Source organism: Mauremys mutica, chromosome 1 (genome assembly GCF_020497125.1).
Source record: "Mauremys mutica isolate MM-2020 ecotype Southern chromosome 1, ASM2049712v1, whole genome shotgun sequence".
In the NCBI taxonomy this organism is placed as follows: domain Eukaryota; kingdom Metazoa; phylum Chordata; order Testudines; family Geoemydidae; genus Mauremys; species Mauremys mutica.
The window spans coordinates 123,927,891-123,948,905 of record NC_059072.1 but is presented as its reverse complement, the minus strand read 5'-3'; the positions used below and the strand labels follow the sequence as shown (position 1 = coordinate 123,948,905).

Below are 21,015 nucleotides of genomic sequence, written 5' to 3'. Positions count from 1 at the left end.
TATTTTCACATACATTGTCTCATACAGTACTTATCGCAACAGACTGCTCTTACCATAACACTAGACCTGAAATATATTACACTTGTACTAACAACTAATAGTAGATAACAGAATAGGATTGCTCAGGTAAGCATAAATCTGCAAACATGGCAGATACTCTGCAAATATTTCAATTGCATTTATTGCAAAAAAAATGTATTCTTTAATGTTTTCCAAACACAACAGAACCTTGGTTCATTCGCAGTAATGACTGGGAGACCCCTGTGTACAACTGAACGTTGCAAATTATGGCTCAGTACCATAAGTCAAAGGGAGCATGGAAGTTGAGGATGCTTGGCACCTTCCAGGAAAAAGCTCAATATGAGTAATAAATGCAATAAAAATAAACATTAGCAAATTAGTAAGTGAACAAACAAAAATTGCAAGGATAATGCACACAATACATTTTATACATTCATCTTGGCAACTGAAGTCCAGTTAGTTTTATTTATTCTTAGTACAATAATACTTCACACTAGTCTAGCAAATGTAATGAAGCATATTTTACAAAAATAATGGAATCTCAATACTCTTAAGACTGACTACAGCAGGTGTATGTTGCTGAGAAGTAAAGCGAGAGCTGGTCAGAAAATGCCAATTATTTTTTGTGGCAAATTTTGAAGAAAAAAAAAATTTTTTAAACCCCATAACCTTTTGAGAAAACCCCCATAACCGATTTTTAAAAATTTTCTTTAAAAAGTTTGGGTTTCCAGTTTTTCACTGAGAAACTGGAAAATGTTGACCATAATGAAAATTCTCCATGAGAATTCAGGTTTAAGTCGGACTCTGATAGGTTTAAGTGGGACTTCCAAGCAGTGTACGTAGGCCATGTGCACGTTCTGAATTTCACCCAATTAAACCTGCTCTACACTTAAAATTTTTGTCAGCACCCAGGGTTGCCAACCCTCCAGGATTGGACTGGAGTCTCCTGGAATTGGCATCGATCTCCCGGTGACTACTGAAAGCAATCTGGGAGATTTTAATAGGATATTTTAAGAAAATGACATTACGTCATGTTTGGGGGAGGGGGAATCTGGAACAGCTTCGGTCAGAGTTGGCAACCCTATCAGCACTGCTCTATTGGTCAGGGGAGTGCTTTTCTTCCTTTACTTCTAACCGACTTAGCTATGCCAAGTCCCATCATAGACACAGTTATACAAAAAGTCCTTTTGCTAGTGCAACTTACTCCATTAGAGCAGTAAACTATACTTTTGCAGTTACAAGCTTCGTCCATGGGGTTTGGGGTATTCCCAGCAAACCCTTTCTAGTGTAGACAGGGCCTCAGAGTTGTAAACACTTGGTCACCTTATTTTAAAGCAAATCAACAACCTATTATTGTAGGTTTTATGATTGCTTTGTGAATACTTGCAGAATATGTTAAAAGGAATAAACATGCTGGCAAAATGTGTAACGAAAGTGAGGTTTTAAAACAAGGATTCCCCTATAACAATTGACAGAAACAATTATTTAAAACAGATAAGGCATAACTACAACTGTGCAAGAGAGACCTCTAGAAACCTCCACTTAACCGGGAGCCCCCTTTGTGCTTACCTCTGTCAGTTATTTCAACTCCTTCTCCTTTCATCTTGCACACCAATTTTTCCTGTAACTTTCTGACTTCTGCTTCCTTCTGTTCCAATTTCTCTTTCAAAGATGCCAGTTCATCCTGTATAGATACATAAACATTTATCCATAAGAAGAACAAGGTTTAAGTTTTGAAGAGGATTTTTAAATATTTTTTAAGTTAGAGATGGTTCCCAACCGAAATTTCACACCTAAGAAGCCCAAGGAGAAGAGCCTCATCTGATGCAAACTGTTATGAGCCCATTGAAATAACAACATCAGCTGAGAATCTGTCCCCAGAACTTTGAATCTCAACTTTTGCAGCAAAGCTGCTATCTCTATAACAATTTAGACCCTTCCTCCTAGGTCAAAACAGCCCCAAACTTGGAAATAGTTTGGATTCAGACCAAATTTTCCATGCAAGTCCCATCACCAATTTAAATGTATGATGATTTTTTTTGTCTGAATTAAAAGTAGCATTGGGGAAAAAAGGGGTATTTCTTTCTAGCATGCGTAAATAGTAAAATTAAAGGGGATGAGGCTAAATGCTTCACGGCACTTTCACAGTACTCTGTATGTTCAAAATGCTGAAAGTGAAACAGAGTTGCATAACAATTGAATCATGCTATATTTTGGGCCTAGTATAGGGGTAGGCAACCTTTCCGAAGTGGTGTGCCAAGTCTTCATTTATTCACTCTGATTTAAGGTTTTGCGTGCCAGTAATACATTTTAATGTTTTAGAAGGTCTCTTTCTATAAGTTTCTAATATATAACTAAACTATTGTTGTATGTAAAGTAAATAAGGTTTTAAAAAAGTTTAAGAAGCTTCATTTAAAATTAAATTAAAATGCAGAGCCCCCCCGAACCGGTGGCCAGGACTTGGGCAATGTGAGTGCCACTGAAAATCAGCTCGCGTGCTGCCTTCGGCACCCGTGCCATAGGTTGCCTACCCCTGGCCTAGTATTTTATCACATAGTATCTGAACACATGGGGGATGTGTATGCTTACTGCATGTGTTTGAAGGCTAATAGATGTTGATTTCTCTTTAAATACAGCATTGTCTCCAAACAGGCCACGAACAGTTTTATCAATACGCACAACTGACTATGAAAGAAAATCAATCATAATATATAAAAAGCAAAACACTCTGAAAAGCAATTCAGACAAAATGAAAGAAAATAAGTCACAGGCAGTTTTAGCAGTAAGGAATAAGGAAACCAAACCAAACCTCATGGACTAGATATTCCATCTAAGCTCACTTTCGATTCTGACAACACAGGATCAGGTCACTGCACCTACACAGGTTAGTTCACCTATAACTTACACTTTAGCTGGGTTTGCTATTGCAATACCTTGGCAGTGATCTGGTTTTGTAAACCAAAATCGAAGAGGGTGGCTTGGATATGAGTCCCATTTCATTGGAACACTGAAAGTTCAGATGGTGCTTGGGGTCAGACAAATGCTTCTGAACTGTATCTACACCCATACACACTGACCCAGCATTAAATTTTGTTTACAAACTTTGGGCCAAATGCTGCTCACCTGAACAACAACATGTCCCTTTGGCCTCACTGGGATTCCTCATGGGAATAGCTGGAATAAGATTTTACCCTTTGTGGAAGCATATTTGATAATTATAAAATGGCATTTGCTCAACTTTCTTTTTAAAAAACAAAACACAAAATTGCCTTTGCAATTTCTAATGTTTCTATTAATCCCTGAAACAGATATGCTAAAATGTAACATTTGGATTTAAATACCTTCCTGAGCTTCACTAATGATGCCAATGGTTCCAGAAAAAAAGGCTTGATTTTGCATTCCCCAGACACTCCAAACTCGTACTGATTTCAGAGTGGGAGGTCTAGTTGTACAGGGCATGCAGGTTTGGGCCCTATATTCTTCCACAAATGTGTCCCTATCTTAGAATCTTTAAGAGTTTTTAGTACAGTAATTGAGATTTAAATTGGAGTTGCATTCAGTTTCTGATGCAGGGTACTTTCCCCAATTAACTCAACATATGGTCTGTTAATTTATTATGTTCATAATATTTAAGGAAGTTGATGTATTACAACAATTATTTTCCTGTTTAAAAACACATTAACAAGTCTTTGGTAAGAAATTACTGAGAAATTAGTGTGTGTGTGTGTCTGTACAGCTCAGTAAGAGCTTTTTCTGAATAATGAATGCAAGCTGGAGAAGTGAAAATTACCCCTTTGAAGGGGGATACTTTAAATTTAAAATAAAGTTGTGGGTAAACCACCCAAGGCCTGTGCACTATTGAAATCCCTCTAAAGTACTATTTATGCCCTAAAAACAATTTGTTAGGAACATCTCACTTCACAAGGTTTAGTTTCTAGTGGAAAGAGCACACTGCATGTCAACAGAAAGTAATCAATAAAGAACACAGACAGCATGACAGCAAGATGCAAACACAGACCACAAAGCAGTGGTGCAGAAAGGATTCAAAACAGGACCAATATTACCCACAATCTACTACACCTTTAATATCTGGCATTTTTGCTCCATCCGCTGCTTTTCATACTGCATCTGACCCACTTTGATTTTCATGCTAGAAAGTTTGGCCATTAAAGACTGGTAACAGAGACAGAGGAGTGAGAGAAAACTAATAATAGAAAAGAAACAAAGCTAGATAGCTAAGAGAATTCATAATAGAGTTAGATACTTAGAGAAATGGCATGCTAGAATTGCTCAGGTTACTGCTTTCTCTTCAGGGTAAACATGGATAATGTATAGCCCATTTAAAAGAAAATATTGCTCAGTTTTCATCCCATCCATGGTCCACACCTTTCTCATTACAAATGATGTTCCCTGATCCACACGCATACAAATATCTAAACAGAATTTAAATACAAAAACTGCTGCTTGCAGCGAGTTAACTAAAGCAACGGAGCCTCTCAGAAATGGCGGTCAATCTGTGGCTCTGATCTGAACTCTCCTGAACTTGTGTGTTGAGGTTTGAAATCAGAACCTGGTATGAAATTTACAAACGGCCCTGTCTGTTTTTTTAAATGAGCATCACAAAAGCCTTCGATCTGTAAATTCCCAAGACTTCAGGATGTTTGAAAAACAGATACAGTTCCAAAATTTGCAGCTTGTGCCCATTCTCTCCCCTTTCCCTCAGTGTAACTTACTTTGGTGGATTTAAGCTTCTTCTCGTACTGAAGTCTTTCATTATCCATCTCTCCCACTCTTAACCGTAATTCACTGATTTCCTGCATCAAACCCTGAGTGAAAGGAAAAAGAAAAAACAGAGAAATTCAATACACAAAACAGAACAACAGCTCAGCAACCACACATCACTGGAAAAGTAAAAACAAAGCAATACCACAAACAAAACAAAACAACCCCCACACATTGTGCATACAGACACTTCAAAGTTCATAATTAGGTCAGGACAAATATTCAAGCAATTCAGAGCTCAGTGGACCATCCATGGGCTTCAATTCCAAGTTCCCACATTCCTGCACTGAATGCAGGAATGAAGGAGGGAAGCAGCAGTGGAAAAGGTAGCTTTGAGTGACTGGTGTGCTCCCTATGTCCACAGACCCCTCCCTCTCTCAGCACCTTTACATTTCCAGAGCAGCATAAAGAGACCTTCATGCAACTGAGAATCAGACCCATGGATTTCCAGGTTTCCTCCTCAAAGCACCAAATTAATGCATGCAGGCAACAATCAGCTGATTTATCAACTTTTAAGTAAAATAGCAGCCTGATCCTCCACCATCCTGCACCTTGTGTAGTCATTTATACCTGTGCAAAGTGAGTAGAATGTGCTACTGGCCTGATTTGGCAGCATTGACACCCATTTTGCACAGCTGTGAATGACAAGGAAATGGAGACTCTGTCCCAGTAACTCTTCAATATTCCTATGACATTAGGTCTTGTTTCTGGTCCTCTCTCTAAAATACAAATGGTAAAATAGTAGTGACCCAGAATAAAAACCCTCCAGTTATACAAAATCAAATGTTGGCTTCATAAAAGGACTATATAAGCAAGTTACATTTAACCTAGACTATACAACAAAACCAAACAGACTGATTATTGGAGAGCAGTGAGAAAAGATGACACAATGTGAACCCAAATTATGCTCACCTTATTTGTGCATGTAGTCCCAGTAGATGACATCCTATAATCAATTTTTGTACCTATATTGTCACTGAAATGAATGGGATATTATTCATAATGTTCCATATTTTTGGTCACATTAAGTCAGATTAGGCTGACCAGATGAGAGGGAGAAAATATCAGGACACATGGGGAGTGGGGGAGGAGGGGTCTGCCAGTGGAGCAAAAAAAAAGCCAAGTGCTGCCGGCAGAGCGAATTATCGGGACGTCTGGTCACCCTAAGTTAGATGGTATTGCAACACACTCTACCAGGTCGTGAATGCAACTGCCACCAAAAGGCTGAAATTTGTGCGGCAGAGAGCTGCATGCCTCATAAGCAACAAAAGCTGCTGTGAATGCTGTCATGTGTGCGCTTTGTGAACTCCACTGACTCCCCTTTTGCTTCAGAACCAGGCTCACAATCCGAACCCTAATGGACTGGGACCTGACTTCTGCAAAGACTGCCTTGCCCTTCCTGACCTTTCCGCAGCAGCTACACTTCACCCAAAGTGATGCAGCTGGGGACAAGCAAGTTTCAACATTCTAACAGCAGGTGGGGTAGAGCATTCTGAGCAGTGGAATACCAGCTGTACAACTCTTTGCTAAAAGAGATGAGACTAAACCCAAGGTTCACAGTGCTCCAATCAAGATGCAAAGAAATACGTTGATGATTAAGGCTACGATTTTGACACGGAGGTCGCGGAAGCCGCAGGAGGCGGGGGGGACCCCCGCAGCTCAAGCTCCCACCCCACGAGCGACAGGGGGGGACCCCCGCAGCTCCAGCTCCTGTGGGTGGCAGGGGGACCCCCATGGTTGGCAGGGGGCCCCCTGCAGCTCAAGCTCCCTGCCCCCAGAGGTGGCAAGGGGGACCCCGGCAGCTCACAGCAACAGCTCCAACTCCCCGCTGCTACAGGCAGCAGGGGGGCCCGCCGCTGCTCCCAGCCCCAGTGGGAGGCAGGGGAATCCCTGTCGCTCCGGCCCCCCCGGCAGCAGGGCTGCAGTGGTGGGCTCCAAGCCACCACAGGGGGAGGACCCCGCAGCTCCTGGCTGAGCCCCTCCCCCACCCCAGCTCCTCTCTGCCTTGGGCATCAGGGGACCCCGCAGCTCCCAGCCACAGGCGGAGGGGAACCCTGGACCTCCGAGCCCCCACAGGTGGTGGGGGGCCCCAGAGCTCCCCATTTTGTCATGGATATTTTTACTTAAAGTCACAGCCAGGTCACGGGCAATAAAAGAAAAAATTAATGGAAGCCTGTGACCTGGCCATGACTTTTACTAAAAATACCTATGACAAAATCTTAGCCTTAACTGATGATTATTAATATCCCCATTTTACACTAAGGCAGAGACAGATTAAGTGATTTGTCCAAGGTCAAACAGGAAGCCTATCGCAGAGCCAGGAATTGAACCCAAGTGTCCAGTGCCTTTATCACCAGACTATCCTTCCTCTCAGATAAGCTTCCAAACTGAGCTGTCAAACCTTTTGAGGATTCCCCATCACACATTATAAATACAATGAGTATTGCATCCTTTGTATCTGTTTTTGCAAAGTACAGGGGAAGGAACTGTACTAGATTACATAAACATCCTCAGGTAGCTAAACCAAGCAGAAATGAGCAGCATGTGTGTTTGAAACCCTCATCTTCTTTAACATAGAACATTCACCACTGGGCAGAATGTCTCTCCATGAAAGTAAACAAAGCATGGTGTGCTGGAAAATAACAAAAGGTACATTGCACTTGCTGTTTGGCAGGGGAAAACATTTACCTGAGTGCTGAGGTCTGAAAGAAGCCTCTGGCTAGCTTTTTATTTATCATGTCTATTTTGTTAATCTGAGGTTTACAACCCTGATCCCCAGACCAGTATTATATTTTGGCTAAAAGTGCATTCTTAGAATGCACTGCAGCAATTGTAATGCTGTTTCACCTGAAAAACACTCAAGAAAAATATATTAGCTTTTTTATGAGTCCTCAAAAACAGGCACAGGAGGATGGAAAAATGACTAAAACCTCCTAGTTTAACAACTTTCAAGCCCCAGACAACAGCATGGTGCTCAGTTTTACCAGTTTCTATATAAGGTGCTGCAGTCTACTTTCATCCGTGCCAGCCAATGACAGGCACCCTTCTTATAAGAATTCCATTAAAGGATATTTACGGGTAGCTGGAATGACTTACCTTCCAGCCCGTTCCAGATGTTCTCCACCTACCTGCCTTTTAGCTATTTCACTGGTTATGCTAGATACTCAATGAATCTGAAGATCACGTAGCAATATTTTTATTTTTTAGTGAAGATCAGACAAGAAGCAGGAGGCAGATAAATCTTACAGAAAAAAGGTAGGGTGGGGTTGGGGGTTTAGTCAACTTTTATTATCCTGAACCATGACTGCAACTTAATTTAAGCTATTTCTGTTGGTCAGTGGGTACTTCTGGCAGTAGGGGTTAAATGAGGTCCCTGACTGTGTCATTTACGGGGTTCTGGCCTTTAACCTTACTTCATTTGGAAGATGGTAGAAGAAGCCATCCTCCTGCCAAAGGGGAATCAGGTTTATTATCCAGGACTGAGGAGTCTTACAGAAGCACCCACGCTCTCTGGGAAGCTTAGTGGTCCTTCTAGCCCAGTATCAGGCAGCAGGTCCTTGTTGGGACTGGGGTATTACTGTGACTTCTGAGGGACTGGGTTGCTCCCCTGAATTGAGATGCAGTAACAACAGGAACAAGGAGCAGCATGTCACAGGCAGACTAGGCATCTCCCCATCCTATTGACTTTCACCCTTTCTTGCCCTCTAGTTTTAGTTAGCAATTGGTGCATAGTTTAATACGGATGTGGCCCTCCCTGGCACTTTGAAGCAGTTGATGCACGTGTCTTTGGAGTATGCACTCTGCAAAACAGATTTGGTGTGAATGCAGGGGAATATCTCCTTACACCGACACAAATTAATGCCCTTAACAACAGTACTGGGTCAATTAAGAAAGCTCAGACCATTTAAAATTGCAAATGTCAATAGTGAATCACAAACAGAACTGAAGAAGCTGCAACTCTGAACCAGTGGGAAGAGGAGGGGAAGAAAATATGCTTTTGTGGTTAAAATGATTAAACAAGGAATGGGGAAAAAAAAATCTATAAAACTTGCCACATAAAACAGCTCTTCTCCGTCTACTTCAAAAATTTACAGTTGACTTGAAGGTCAGAGTATATAGCTACACCCCATCCAAGTTAAGCTACTGGAACTAGAAAGTTAATTAAGAGAGATCATTAAGAGTCTGTTAATGATCACTATGCTAGTGTACAACTTTATAACTTGGCTCCACCTGGCACGTCCTTACCGATCATCAACATAGGGATGAAGTGGTACCTGATAGACCATGTCAGTCTTCTTATAAACATACACAATTAAATACACTGAACTGTACCTTGCTCATGAAAAATGTTGAAAATTTCAATCACCTCTGCACCTCTGGCCTTAGCTTTGTGTATTGCTTTTATCAAAACAGATTTGGATTTTTTTTTTTGTTGCTAGATGTTTGACTTCAAAACAACTGGCAATTAATTTTGTGTCTGTAATTGATGAGGTTATTACTTAGAACTTTATCACAAACTGTTTGAGACTGAAAATACCAGAAAAAGAAATCCATCAAATCCTCATTCAAAATTCCTTTAAAAAAAATTTTTCCTACAAGTTAATTTAATGAAATAAATGAACGTTAATAGAACTGTTAAGATGTGCACACAACCTCACTAAGTAATATTATTCCTATAAGCCAAGCATTTTCTCAACCCATCCCCTATGGTTAGCTACTCTGTCTTTCTGTGTCATGTCTACTATTACACTGTAAACTATTCAGGGCAAGAACCATGCCTTCTTATTTATTCTATCAAGTTCTTCCTGCACATTTGGGTGCTGTCTAATTTATAACCATCATCATTAAAAATATTAGACAGCTATTGCAAAGGGACAAAAAGAATTAAAGAACATCTATGACCATATTTCAAAAACATAAATATCACCAATATGTTTTGCAGAAGAAAATTTTACAATTCATTTCCTGCCAAAGAGTGTGGTATACGAGATTATACTCCAAATTACATTCCTTTATCAGTTTTCCAAGGCAGAGAAGTAGGTTTAGATAAAATCTTTGCCATCAGCACACATGGGCTAGACCACATCCCTGCACAGATGGGCTGGAGAGGAAGAGGGGGAACAAGCAGCCCCCACAGCCCTGTTATGCATCTATGCAGCGGGCAGCCACAATCCTGCTCTTTGCATTCCTTAGCTCTGTTCCCCCTCTTCAGGCAATAGAGTCAATTCTGCAGCTCCATCACTGACTTACTCTCTGACCTTGGGCAAGTCATTCAGACTCAGATTTTCAATAGTACCTAACTTCCTCAGGCTCCTTTGAAAATTCCAGTCCATCTGTTCGTGCTTCAGTTCCCTCAACAACTGCTTGTGTTGTCCTTTTCCCCACCCTTTGTCTATTTTATTGATTTAGATTATAAACTTTTCAGTGTGTGGACTATTGCTTACAAGGTGCTAGTACACTGGGGCCCCAATGCTGATGGAGGCCTCTAAGTGCTACTCTAATACAAATCAGTGTAACAGTCCACGGTCAGATTACTTCTGGGAACTGGTGATAGTGCTTGCCACATCTGCACCAAATTCACCTGGCTCTTCAGATATGGTGATGTAAAACCACAATATCATCATTAGGCCCTGATCAAATGCCCACTGAGATCAACAAGAGTATGATTAATTCAATGCGCTTTGGATCAAGCCTGGAGTGAAAAGTGAAACACCAATACGAGACTTTTTTTCTGGAACCAACTTGTATTTAACCTCTCCTCTGAAAACACACACACAAAAGGGTTAAAAAGATAGCTTGGGCTAGGTGTACATACATGTCCAGAAGACACAAAGTGCAGCTGTTATGTTCCAATATTTGGCTCCCCCAAAAAACTATGCAGTTCATACTCCAGAGCTTTTCATTGCACTGGCCTATGGAGGACTTTCCATGGCAGGTCTCAGATGTTGCAGCGTGAGGGTTGTTCAGCATGTAGCCTCTTGTCTTCCCACAGCCCCCCACCATTCCGTCCCCCACTCACAATAATCATGCTCCTAGCATGAGTAATGGGAATGGGTAGCTGCTGAGGCACGTTCAGGACATTTTTAGGCTGTGGGACTCATTTCCCCCTGCTGGCATTGGGGGATGCGAACTGCAACCATAGGTGATATTGCACCACTCAGAGATCAGGGGCACTGGAACAATTCGTATCGTGGGGGTGCTGAGAGCCATTCAACCAAACTGTAAACCCTGTACATGATGGAAACCACTTCAAGCCAGGGGGTGCGGCAGCACCCTTCTCCCTCCCCTCCCAGCCCCCCCCCCCCGTTCCAACATCTATGTCAGAGATTCACCCCACACAGGAGTGTGGTGCTGTTTGAACCCTGAAGGGAGGACAGTTTTAACTTCAAGTCGTGGCTCTGTAGAGGGTCATGTCTGGCTGTAAACGCCCCTCCCTAAATAAAACTTCCTCCCATTTGGAAGATTTCAAGTACCGCAAGGTATGTTTACCTAGTTATCCACAACACCACATTTGGACCAAACTGTCCAGTTTTGGCCATCTTCAAGAACGATACAGTCAGGCTGGACAGAGAACCGCACAAAAAGATGATAGAGAATTAAATGGAGACGTTTTACCAGAGAACAGAGAGTGACACAATTGGGATTATTTAATATAGAAAAAAATAAATCAATACTGATTTATAACTACTTATTTAAATTATTATTTAAATTTATAATTTAAATAAATAATTACTGAAATTAATTATACATCATAAACCTTGAAAAGCTACTGTATTTGAGAATACTGAACAGAGCCACTCTAGGAGACAAAGATTTAATTGACGAAGGAAATTATGCAAAAAGAATAATAGGAGGTATTCATTTAAAGAGAAGCAGTGAATAGCGTAAACTGACTTCCAGTTCAAGGGGAAGTAGTATATCTAAAAAAAAAATGGGATGGCTGTGTGGGAGTCAATTATTTAACTCAATCAGTAATCAAGTCTGTTTTGTACTTGGGAGTAATCAACTACCTTCTTTGGAGGGCTCAGGACATTTTTTGCTGATTGTGCTTTCTTCTGGATATGAAGTTTCTCTGTTTGGTTCTGGTGATTTTGTGCCCGTGAATGGCACAAGAAGCTCAAGGACGGGATTTTCAAAGCACTCAGCATTGGCCTCATTGAAATCAACTGACTATTGACTTCAATGGGGGTAGAGTTAGGTCAACAATGAGCACTTTTGAAAATTCTACTCCCCGAAACTATAAAGCACAAATATGCAGAGTGGTCACCAAGGCTTTACTGCCATGAAGGGTCAGCTCATAGAACTAGTAAGTTCTGTAATAAAGCAAGCAGCTCTATGTTGCTTTTTTTTTTTAAAAAGCAAGACACATTTTAGTAATAGTTTATTAGTTCTGGCACAGATGTTCTGCAAATAAAACTATATTATTCTTAATCACCATCATTAATAATTGCATTTAAATGCAATTGAAGTTGAATGTTATTTTATTACAGCATATTTTATCCCCATAAAAGACCATGATTAGGCATATTTGGAGGCATTTAAGAGAAATATTGGTATTAATAGCTACCATGCAGGTAAGCCTTTTGCACAGAGTCTACAGTTGCAGTGCATGGCGTGGAAAAGTCACCTCTTGATCACCATATTGTAACCTCTTTTCCTGGAACAGTGCTAGTTCCAACTCCACTTTCTCCATCTGTTGTCTGAGGTCTGCTATTACGTTATGGAGTGACTGCAGTGCAGAGGGAAATGAAAGAAGGGGATGACAGGAAAGATTGAAAAAAACTGTAATCAAAATATAAAGACAAAAAAAAAAAGAGTAAAGCAAAAGCACTGAAGGGTCAACCACTTCTGTTACCTGTTTCGGAAAACTTATTTAAGAAACCAAGTGACACTTCCAAGCAGAGCCAGAGCAGAATTCAGTTTCAGCAATACGTGTTTACTGTGATCATTTGGGTCAAATGTTGCCTTCCAAAAAAATGTTTGCCATTTGTACTGATGTGTTTACTGCTCAGGGAGGTCTTTAGTTTGTAAGGATCAGATCACATTGTATCTTTTATGTTTTCTATGTAAGGAAAGAATTTCACATTTTACTGAGTGTCACGGGGGTGAGTAAAGAATGCTACAAGTTGTAGGAGTTCCAAGAACCAGCCAATTATAACTTGACTGACCCACCACAGAACTACCAATACCAAGAAGAATTCAATCTGCCTGTGCCAGATGGAGATCTTATTTCTACAGCACTGGTACGTATGGCACTTGTCTGAATTGGTAAGGTTCACTGCTTTTAGGCAATAGCAATCATTCATATAAAACTGGGATCAGACTGCAGGGAAAAAGCAATAGAACTTAAAGCAAGCTCTGCTCATAGCTCCACAGCAGCTAGATGTCTTTGCTACAATGATGAATGTCGACATTTACATTATCATCATTAGCCTTCAGCCTCAGCACACTATTGAAGTTAATGGGGCTTGTCATTCCTCCCAGAATTACATTATTGATTCTTTCTTTCTTTCCACAGATTCATTCACGTTTGGAATCCTACCTTTGCAACATTAAGAGTAAGAAACTTAATTTTTTTTTTAAAAATCCAAGCTTAAAATGATCTGCAGTAAGCTGTGCAGGCACCAGAAGATTGTTGGCATGGTACTGTATAGCTCACCACTGCATGGTGGCTCAATTCACCCTCCCTGTTACCACATGGAACTGGGCTGTCCAGTTTGAGCCTTGTAACAGAAAGCCACCGTAAGAGAGTCATTTTAAAAATTAAAACAAAAAAAGTGAATGTACTGTGCATACCAAGCTGCACGCTGAATGGTTTACCCGCTGGTGAATCTCACCAGAGAGCGCCGTCTTCCAAAAAGAAATTAACACACACATTTGTTGGGCTCATTGTGGGCTTGACTGTGTTAGCCTAGAGGGAAGTGGAGGGCTGGCCCCTCCCCGCCCCCTACTGGGAGCTCTGTGTTCTGGGCATTCTGTGTTCAAAAATGGTACAGATTTTGCAGTGAAGACAAGGCCAACAGCTCTCCGGAACACAGCGGCAGCATATTCATTTTTAAGTTGCCACTTCTGAGAAGCCAGAGGAAGCTGAGCCATGGATTGCAATTCTGCCTGCCCCTAAATCAAGCTGTTCACTGTGGGGAGGGCTCTGTATATTCATCTCCCCCTGCCTCCCATCCTTGTGCACCCATGTAAAAGTCTGGCAGAATCCAGACCTAAGTGAATATCTGCTGGCATTTTGGACATCTGAGACATCTCAGACTCTGGGTGATAAGCTGGCCCCACTGAAGTCAATGGCAAACCTCCCATTGACTTCAAGAGGGACAGGATTTACACTTTGACTTGTCAAATGAGGGATATTTAAAAGAACTCTCAGAGATGTTGTCTGGCTCTCACCAAACATGAGTGCAAAGTCTTTCATTACAAGAGCATGCTTGAATATCTGCCGTGACATACACGAGCCTTGCTCTCAAACAGTGTGACCTGCTAGTTTGGAAGACAGCAAGGCAATGTACCTCTTCATTCCCCCCATGAGCCAGTCCATCTTGAATCCTATTTCTTTCTGACTCAGAATGACTTGAATTTGGAAAGTTATTTTTGTAAAACTGAGAGAAAGTTTCAGGTAACGTGAAACCCACATGAAGCTCTGAGGATGAGTTCATCTGCTTTACTCACCTCTGTGTCTCCGTATCTGTCTTCGTAATCTAATCGGTCCTTCTCTACAGCAGTGAGCTTTAGCTTCAAATTGGAAATTTCTCCCATAAGGTTCAATTTCTGAGTTTCAAGGGATGTTCTACTCAGAAGTTCCTGATTCAAGATGAAGAGGAACAGAGTTATTCTTCTGAGGAGGAAAAATTACATGCTTAGCACCACATTAAGATAGGCCCCAAGAAAGAGAGCGCAGGAAAGTCGCCTTCCTGCATCTGGAGGCCTCCTGGATAGAAAGGCAGGACTCCTCCTCCAATCTATCAGGCCAAAGGATAGCAGACATAGTTAACCTGGTTAACTGAATGCCTCTCTTGACTGCTGCCTGTCTCTCCAATCAGGACTCAACTTCTAACCTTAGTTTATCCAGGGATTTTTCCCTGGAATGCTCAATTCCACACCGTTAGGAAAAGGACGTGAATAATGGACATCCCCAGGTCCTGTGCAAGTCAGTTTGCTCTAAGCCTGCCAGTTCTGCCACTCAGCAGCCATTGAGAGAGATGATCCTTGAACAATTGGTGGCTGTGGGTCGGATGCAGTTAACTTGGATGCATCCAGGTTCATGGGTAGTGGGGTGTTTGCTGCCAGACCCAGGAAGAGCTGCCCCAACAAACCTGCCAGTTGTCGCAGTTGCCAAGGGCAGCAAGTAGAGTTACAATATATTAGCGCAGGGGTTGGCAACCTTTCAGAAGTGGTGTGCCGAGTCTTCATTTAGTCACCCTAATTTAAGGTTTCACGTGCCAGTAATACATTTTAACGTTTTTAGAACGTCTCTTTCTATATATCTGTAATATATAACTAAACTATTAAAAGTTTTAAAAACCTTATTTACTTTACTTTCAAGAAGCTTCATTTAAAATTAAATTAAAATGCAGAGCCCCCCAGACCGGTGTCCAGGACCCGGGCAGTGTGAGTGCCACTGAAAATCAGCTCGCTTGCCGCCTTTAGCACGCGTGCCATAGGTTGCCTACCCCTGAATTAGAGCTAAGAAATAACACCCATCCTACCTAGGGCCTCAATCCAGCTCCCTTAGAAGTCAGTTCAGGGACTCCAATGAGAGTAGGACTAGATCCTTACTCTGTGGGATAGGGCGGACATGACTCAGAAAGAGAACAACTTTAACAAATAAAATAGAACTGTAAACAAGAAAGTTATCACTTCATCATGTGACACCACGGGTTCCAAAATTTTGTCCTAAACACACTAGTCTAATGGAAGCAGACAAAACAGTATTTAGTGCTACAGCACAAATCTACTAAGCACGGACAGCGAGAGAAATGAAATTACTCTGGCTTCCTCATAATACCTGCTGCAGCATCTCTTCTGTGGCATTCAGCTTCTCCCTGTGCTCCTCTAGGCAGAACTCTAAATCTCGAATCTTTTCTCCTTGTGCTTCCACCTGGTCAGTAAGTACACTTACCTGTAGAGTACAGGAATATGAAAATCCATAACTACCTCAAATTTACATAGCACCTATCACCCTGCAGGACAGGGAATAAATAGTAAGAGGTAACCTCTGCAGTTACAGGACATAAGAGGTGTTCTACCATAGTTATGTTATATGTGCTGAGGAGGAACATAAGAGTCACCATGGTGAGTCAGACCATGGTCCATCTTGCCCAGTATGCTGTCTCTGACAATGGCCCATACCAGAGCTTCAGGGGGAGTGTAAAGAACAGGGCAATGATGGAGTGGATCCACCCTTGTCTTCCACTCCTGGTAGCCAGAGGTTTAGGCTCATCCCGAGCCTGGGGTTGCATCCCTGTCCATCTTGACTAACAGACATTCATGGACCTATCCTCCATGAACTTATCTTTTTTGAACCCGGTTATACTTTTGGCCATCACAACATCCCATGGCAATGAATTCCACGGGTTAACTGTCTGTTGTATGAAAAGTACTTCCTTTGGTTTGTATTAAACCTGCTACCTATTAATTTCATCAGGTGACCCCTCTTTTTTGTATTGTGTGAAAGGATAAGTAACACTTCTCTATTCATTTCCCCCCACACCATTCATGATTTTATAGACCTCTGTCATATCTCCCCTTAATCGTCTCTTTTCTAAGCTGAACAGCCCTAATCTTTTTAGTCTCTCCTCATATGGAAGCCATTCCAGATCCCTGATCATCATTTTTGCCCTTCTCTGAACCTTTTCCAGTTCCATTATATCCTTTTTGAGATGGGATGACCAGAACTGCATGCAGTATTCAAGATATGAGTGCACCATGGGATTTATAGAGTGGCATATGAAATTTCTGTCTTATTTTTTACCCCTTTCCTAATAGTTCCTAATATGCCGTTAGCCTTTCTGATTGGTGCTGACCACTGAGCAGACGTTTTCAAAGAACTATCCATGGTGACTCCAAGAACTATTTCTTAGGTGGTAACAGCTAATTTAGAACCCATCATTGTATATGCATAACTAGGATTATGTTTTCCAACGTGCATTACTTTGCATTTATCAGCACTGAATTTCATCTGCCATTTTGTCATCTAGTCACCCAGTTTTGCGATATCTCTAACTCCTTCCAGTCTGCTCAGGACTTAACTATCTTGAATAATTTTGTATCATCTGCAAACTTTGCCACTTCACTGTTTACCCCCTTTTCCAGATAATTAATGAATATGTTGAATAGCACAAGTCCCAGTACAGATCCTTGGGGACCCCGCTGCTTACCTCGCTCCATTGTGAAAACTGACCATTTATTCCTACCCATTGTTTCCTGTCTTTCAACCAGTTACTGATCCATGAGAGGACCTTCCCTGTATCTCATAGTTACTGAAGGCAATTCTTCAACAGAAAACCTTCAAAAACGGACTCCAACATGAAGCTGCGGAACTGGAATTAATTTGCAAATTGGATTCCATCAGATTAGGCCTGAATAAAGACTGGGAGTGGTTGGGTCATTACAAAACCTAAACCTAATTTCACCAATACTACTGTTACTCACACCTTCCTGTCAACTGTCTATAATCGACCACTCTCATTACCACTTCAAAAGTTATTTTTCCTCCCTTAGTATCCTGCTGTTAATAGATTTATCTTGTTAGACTGACCTCACACTTGGTAAGGCAACTCCCATCCTTTCATGTATTTATACCTGCTCCTGTATTTTCCACTCCATGCATCTGATGAAGTGGGTTCTAGCCCACGAAAGCTTATGCCCAAATAAATGTTTTAGTCTCTAAGGTGCCAGAAGGACTCCTCACTGTTTTTGCTGCTAGAGACTAATACGGCTACCACTCTGAAATCTATACACAGAAGAGGAAAAAAAACTAACTTTGGAAATGACTTACTTGCAGAACAAGAGATTCCTTGTCATTTTCCAGACGCGCTAGCCTTTCTTGATATACATCTCCATTACCAGATATATGTCCATTAGTCTGAAAAAGAAATTTTAAAAGTGTGGTTTATATGCTCTCATATTGTTAGCATTTTTCATCAATAAAACTCCAAAATAATTGAATCCTAGAAACTCCAGGTACATACATTATTGCTGGTCACTTCAAGAAAAAGGCTAGATCCTCACCTGGTGTAACCTGTGGTCACTGGAGCTATGCTGATTTGCACCAACTGAGGATCTGGCCCCACAGACCCAAATTCTCTGTTGCTGTAACCCCACTGAGTGCAAGTTACAGTAGCAGAGATTTTGGCCCACTAGGCATCACTTTCATAGACTCAGACTATAAGGTGAGAAAGGACCATTATGATCATCTAGTCTGACCTCCTGCACAACGCAGACCACAGAATCTCACCCACCCACTCCTGTAACAAACCCATAACCTATGTTTGAGTTATTGAAGTCCTCAAATTGTGGTTTAAAGACCTGAAGGTGCAGAGAATCTTCCAGCAAATGACCCATGCCCCATGCTTCAGAGGAAGGCGTGTAGACTTTGATTAATATAAGAGGAAGCAATAAAGGAAAATAAAGAGACTGTGCTCTACAAACCCCCACCAAAAGCACTGCTCCTGTTAGCTTTTTAAGATAATGTATTCATTTAAAATTAGCATCTCTTCAATTTATTTTAAATAGCATTTGTCACTTTTCTCAAGCAAACTACCATCATCACCCGTGATCCCTTGATTCAAGGATGAACTCTACCACAGATTTACATATGGGTCTTGAGATGACTCAGCAAACTATCATATGAAATGCAAATAAGCATTTCCTTAAAGCTAAAGCACATAGCAATCAGCAAAACACATTGACTCTAATTCTGTAGCAATAGACAGAACCTAAATGTATTCAGCTTTAAGGCTCAATTCATTATGCAGCCTGTAAAGAAACCAGATTTTAGATACCAATCCAAATATTTATTATGGATAAAAATTATATAGTGTTGTTAATTTGCACAGTTTAAAAACACATTTTATTCCTAACATTTTCCTGGCCTAAAAGAGAGTTACAATATAAAGAAAAGACACTGGACTACATTTTCAGCACAAGGAACGTGTGGGGACTTAAAGACAAGAAGGAAGAAATTGGTCCTCTGTGACCCAATTGCACAAAATCACTTATTGCACATTCAGCATTTTAAAAATATCTGCATGATACAGTACCATTCTGAGACACACTGGCAAAGAGATGAGTGCCTCAGGAAGCTCACCAAGTGAAAAAACAAAAACACAGCTACAAAATATCCCATCTGAGGTGAAAGAAAATGAATTATTTCAAATGTTATCACTGCTTACAAGCAACATGCTGCATGATAGTACATACAGAGTAATTAAAAAAAACACACACACACACAATACAGAGCATCCCTTCACAACCTCAGACATATTTTACCGTGTAAGCAAAACTTTGTATTGTGAATACATTCCTTTAAGAAGTTGCCTCAGTCTGAAGAAAAAAAATAAAAATAATGTAGCTGCTACCCAGGAGCCCAGAAACTGAAAACAGCAGGAAAATGAACCAGAGAGACCTCTTTTTCATAACGATTCCACCAGAAAAACGTAAACTATCTTAACAGAGAACAGAATCTGATTTAATTCACGCAGATCTTTCATGCTCATAGTTATTTCAAAGCATTTTACAATATCAGAATTAAGTTATTTTAAAAATATTCTTCCTATCCTCATATAAATCACTCGGGAAAGCGTGGGAGCCTAATACAAACCAACGAAGACAATGGAAAGACTCCCATTGACTTCAGTAGTCTTTGGATCAGGTCCTGTTTCTTTCCTTCTTTTTGTCTTCTTAATACCTACTAAAAGAAATTCCCCAAGCTGAGTCCAATGACCATCTGCATGAGTCAGCAGAATAGCCCTGCAACTCCAAGCACGCTCCAAGAATCAGACACTCTGTTGTACTCTTGCAAACTGCAGTACAAGATACAAAATATAATGGAGGACCTCTCAGTTTAAAATTATAGAAATATTAAGCCGTTAAAGGTTAAGCCCTCAAGAAATTGGGGTAAATCCTGCCATTTGCTATATTGGAGTGTTGTGGAAGAGGGTATGTTTCTTCTTACCATGCAGTATCTCCCTGGTACACCAAGGTGCCTAGAAGCATCTATCACTTTCCCAGGAAGGCAAGAATTTCTGTCTTATACGCAAGTGATCAATACCTGGCACTAGGGTCAGCATTCTCAAAGGAGCAAGAAGCGTGCCCCAGAGTACCCTGCAGCTGTCCATCATGTGTACTCCTGGGCTCGAAGGATTCCTGATGCAGAATAACCTGCCGGTATCTCTGCTCATCCCAGCTTTGCTGGATTCTAAGCACCAGGCCAAAGCTTAGCCACTGTCGATGTTTACATAAAATTGTTCTAGCGTTCACTGGAATTTAGCAGAAGTAATCAGGATCTACCTCACAGACAAGTGAGAAAGACAAGCCAAACAAGTTCAAGAGTTTCCCAAGTAAACTCTTCTTGGCTGCTAAAGGGAAGGGCTTTCTTTTAAATTACATGGTGTGTGAATAATGTGAAAAACAAATGTTCAGAGCCTTTGCTGCTATTTTGTAAATCAGTGTTACATAACTGGTATCTCTTTTTAGTTTTCTGAAATCAAAACGGTGAAAATATTTGATGTTTGAGCAACATTTTTCATTGCAAGTTCTATCTATCTATCTATCTCAAGTGCTTATACAGCCCCATTACCACAGTAGCCTCACAACACCTATATGAAGTGAGGAAATATCATCCCCGTGTTATAGATGGAGAACTGAAGCACAGTGTGGTTAAGAGACTTGCTCAAGGTCACACACACAGTAGCAGGGAATTGAATCTAGGTCTCCGAAGTGCTAGGCGAGCACCCTAACCACTGGCTCATTCTTCTTTTCTGTGCAAAATCAATACAGACGGACTCAAACGGAAATCTACATACAGAGCCATATCTTTTTTTATTGCACTAATTCTAAAGCACGAAAGTCTTCCAAATCAGGGTGAAAACTGATGAGGTGTGATAGCATTGTTAGCCAGTATAGCATTTTGCTATGACACTTCATTTTTATGCTCTAGAAGAAAGTTTCCTTTCTGTCCCAAATGGCCCAGGCTTGGTCTGTGTC

General features: G+C 41.0%; 1 protein-coding gene across 5 annotated transcripts in view; it reads right to left on the bottom strand.

Annotated features, from left to right (window-relative positions):
- PPFIBP1 (PPFIA binding protein 1) overlaps positions 1–21,015 on the bottom strand; it is a 170,735-nt gene that overhangs the window by 42,178 nt on the left and 107,542 nt on the right. For all 5 annotated transcript variants that reach the window (XM_044994339.1, XM_044994338.1, XM_044994351.1 and 2 more), the window contains 5 exons: positions 17,807–17,893; positions 15,815–15,928; positions 14,479–14,610; positions 4,755–4,847; positions 1,591–1,705 (listed from right to left, as the gene is read on the bottom strand). In XM_044994339.1, the coding sequence (XP_044850274.1) occupies positions 1,591–1,705; positions 4,755–4,847; positions 14,479–14,610; positions 15,815–15,928; positions 17,807–17,893 (541 nt within the window). The remainder of the gene's footprint in view (positions 1–1,590; positions 1,706–4,754; positions 4,848–14,478; positions 14,611–15,814; positions 15,929–17,806; positions 17,894–21,015) is intronic.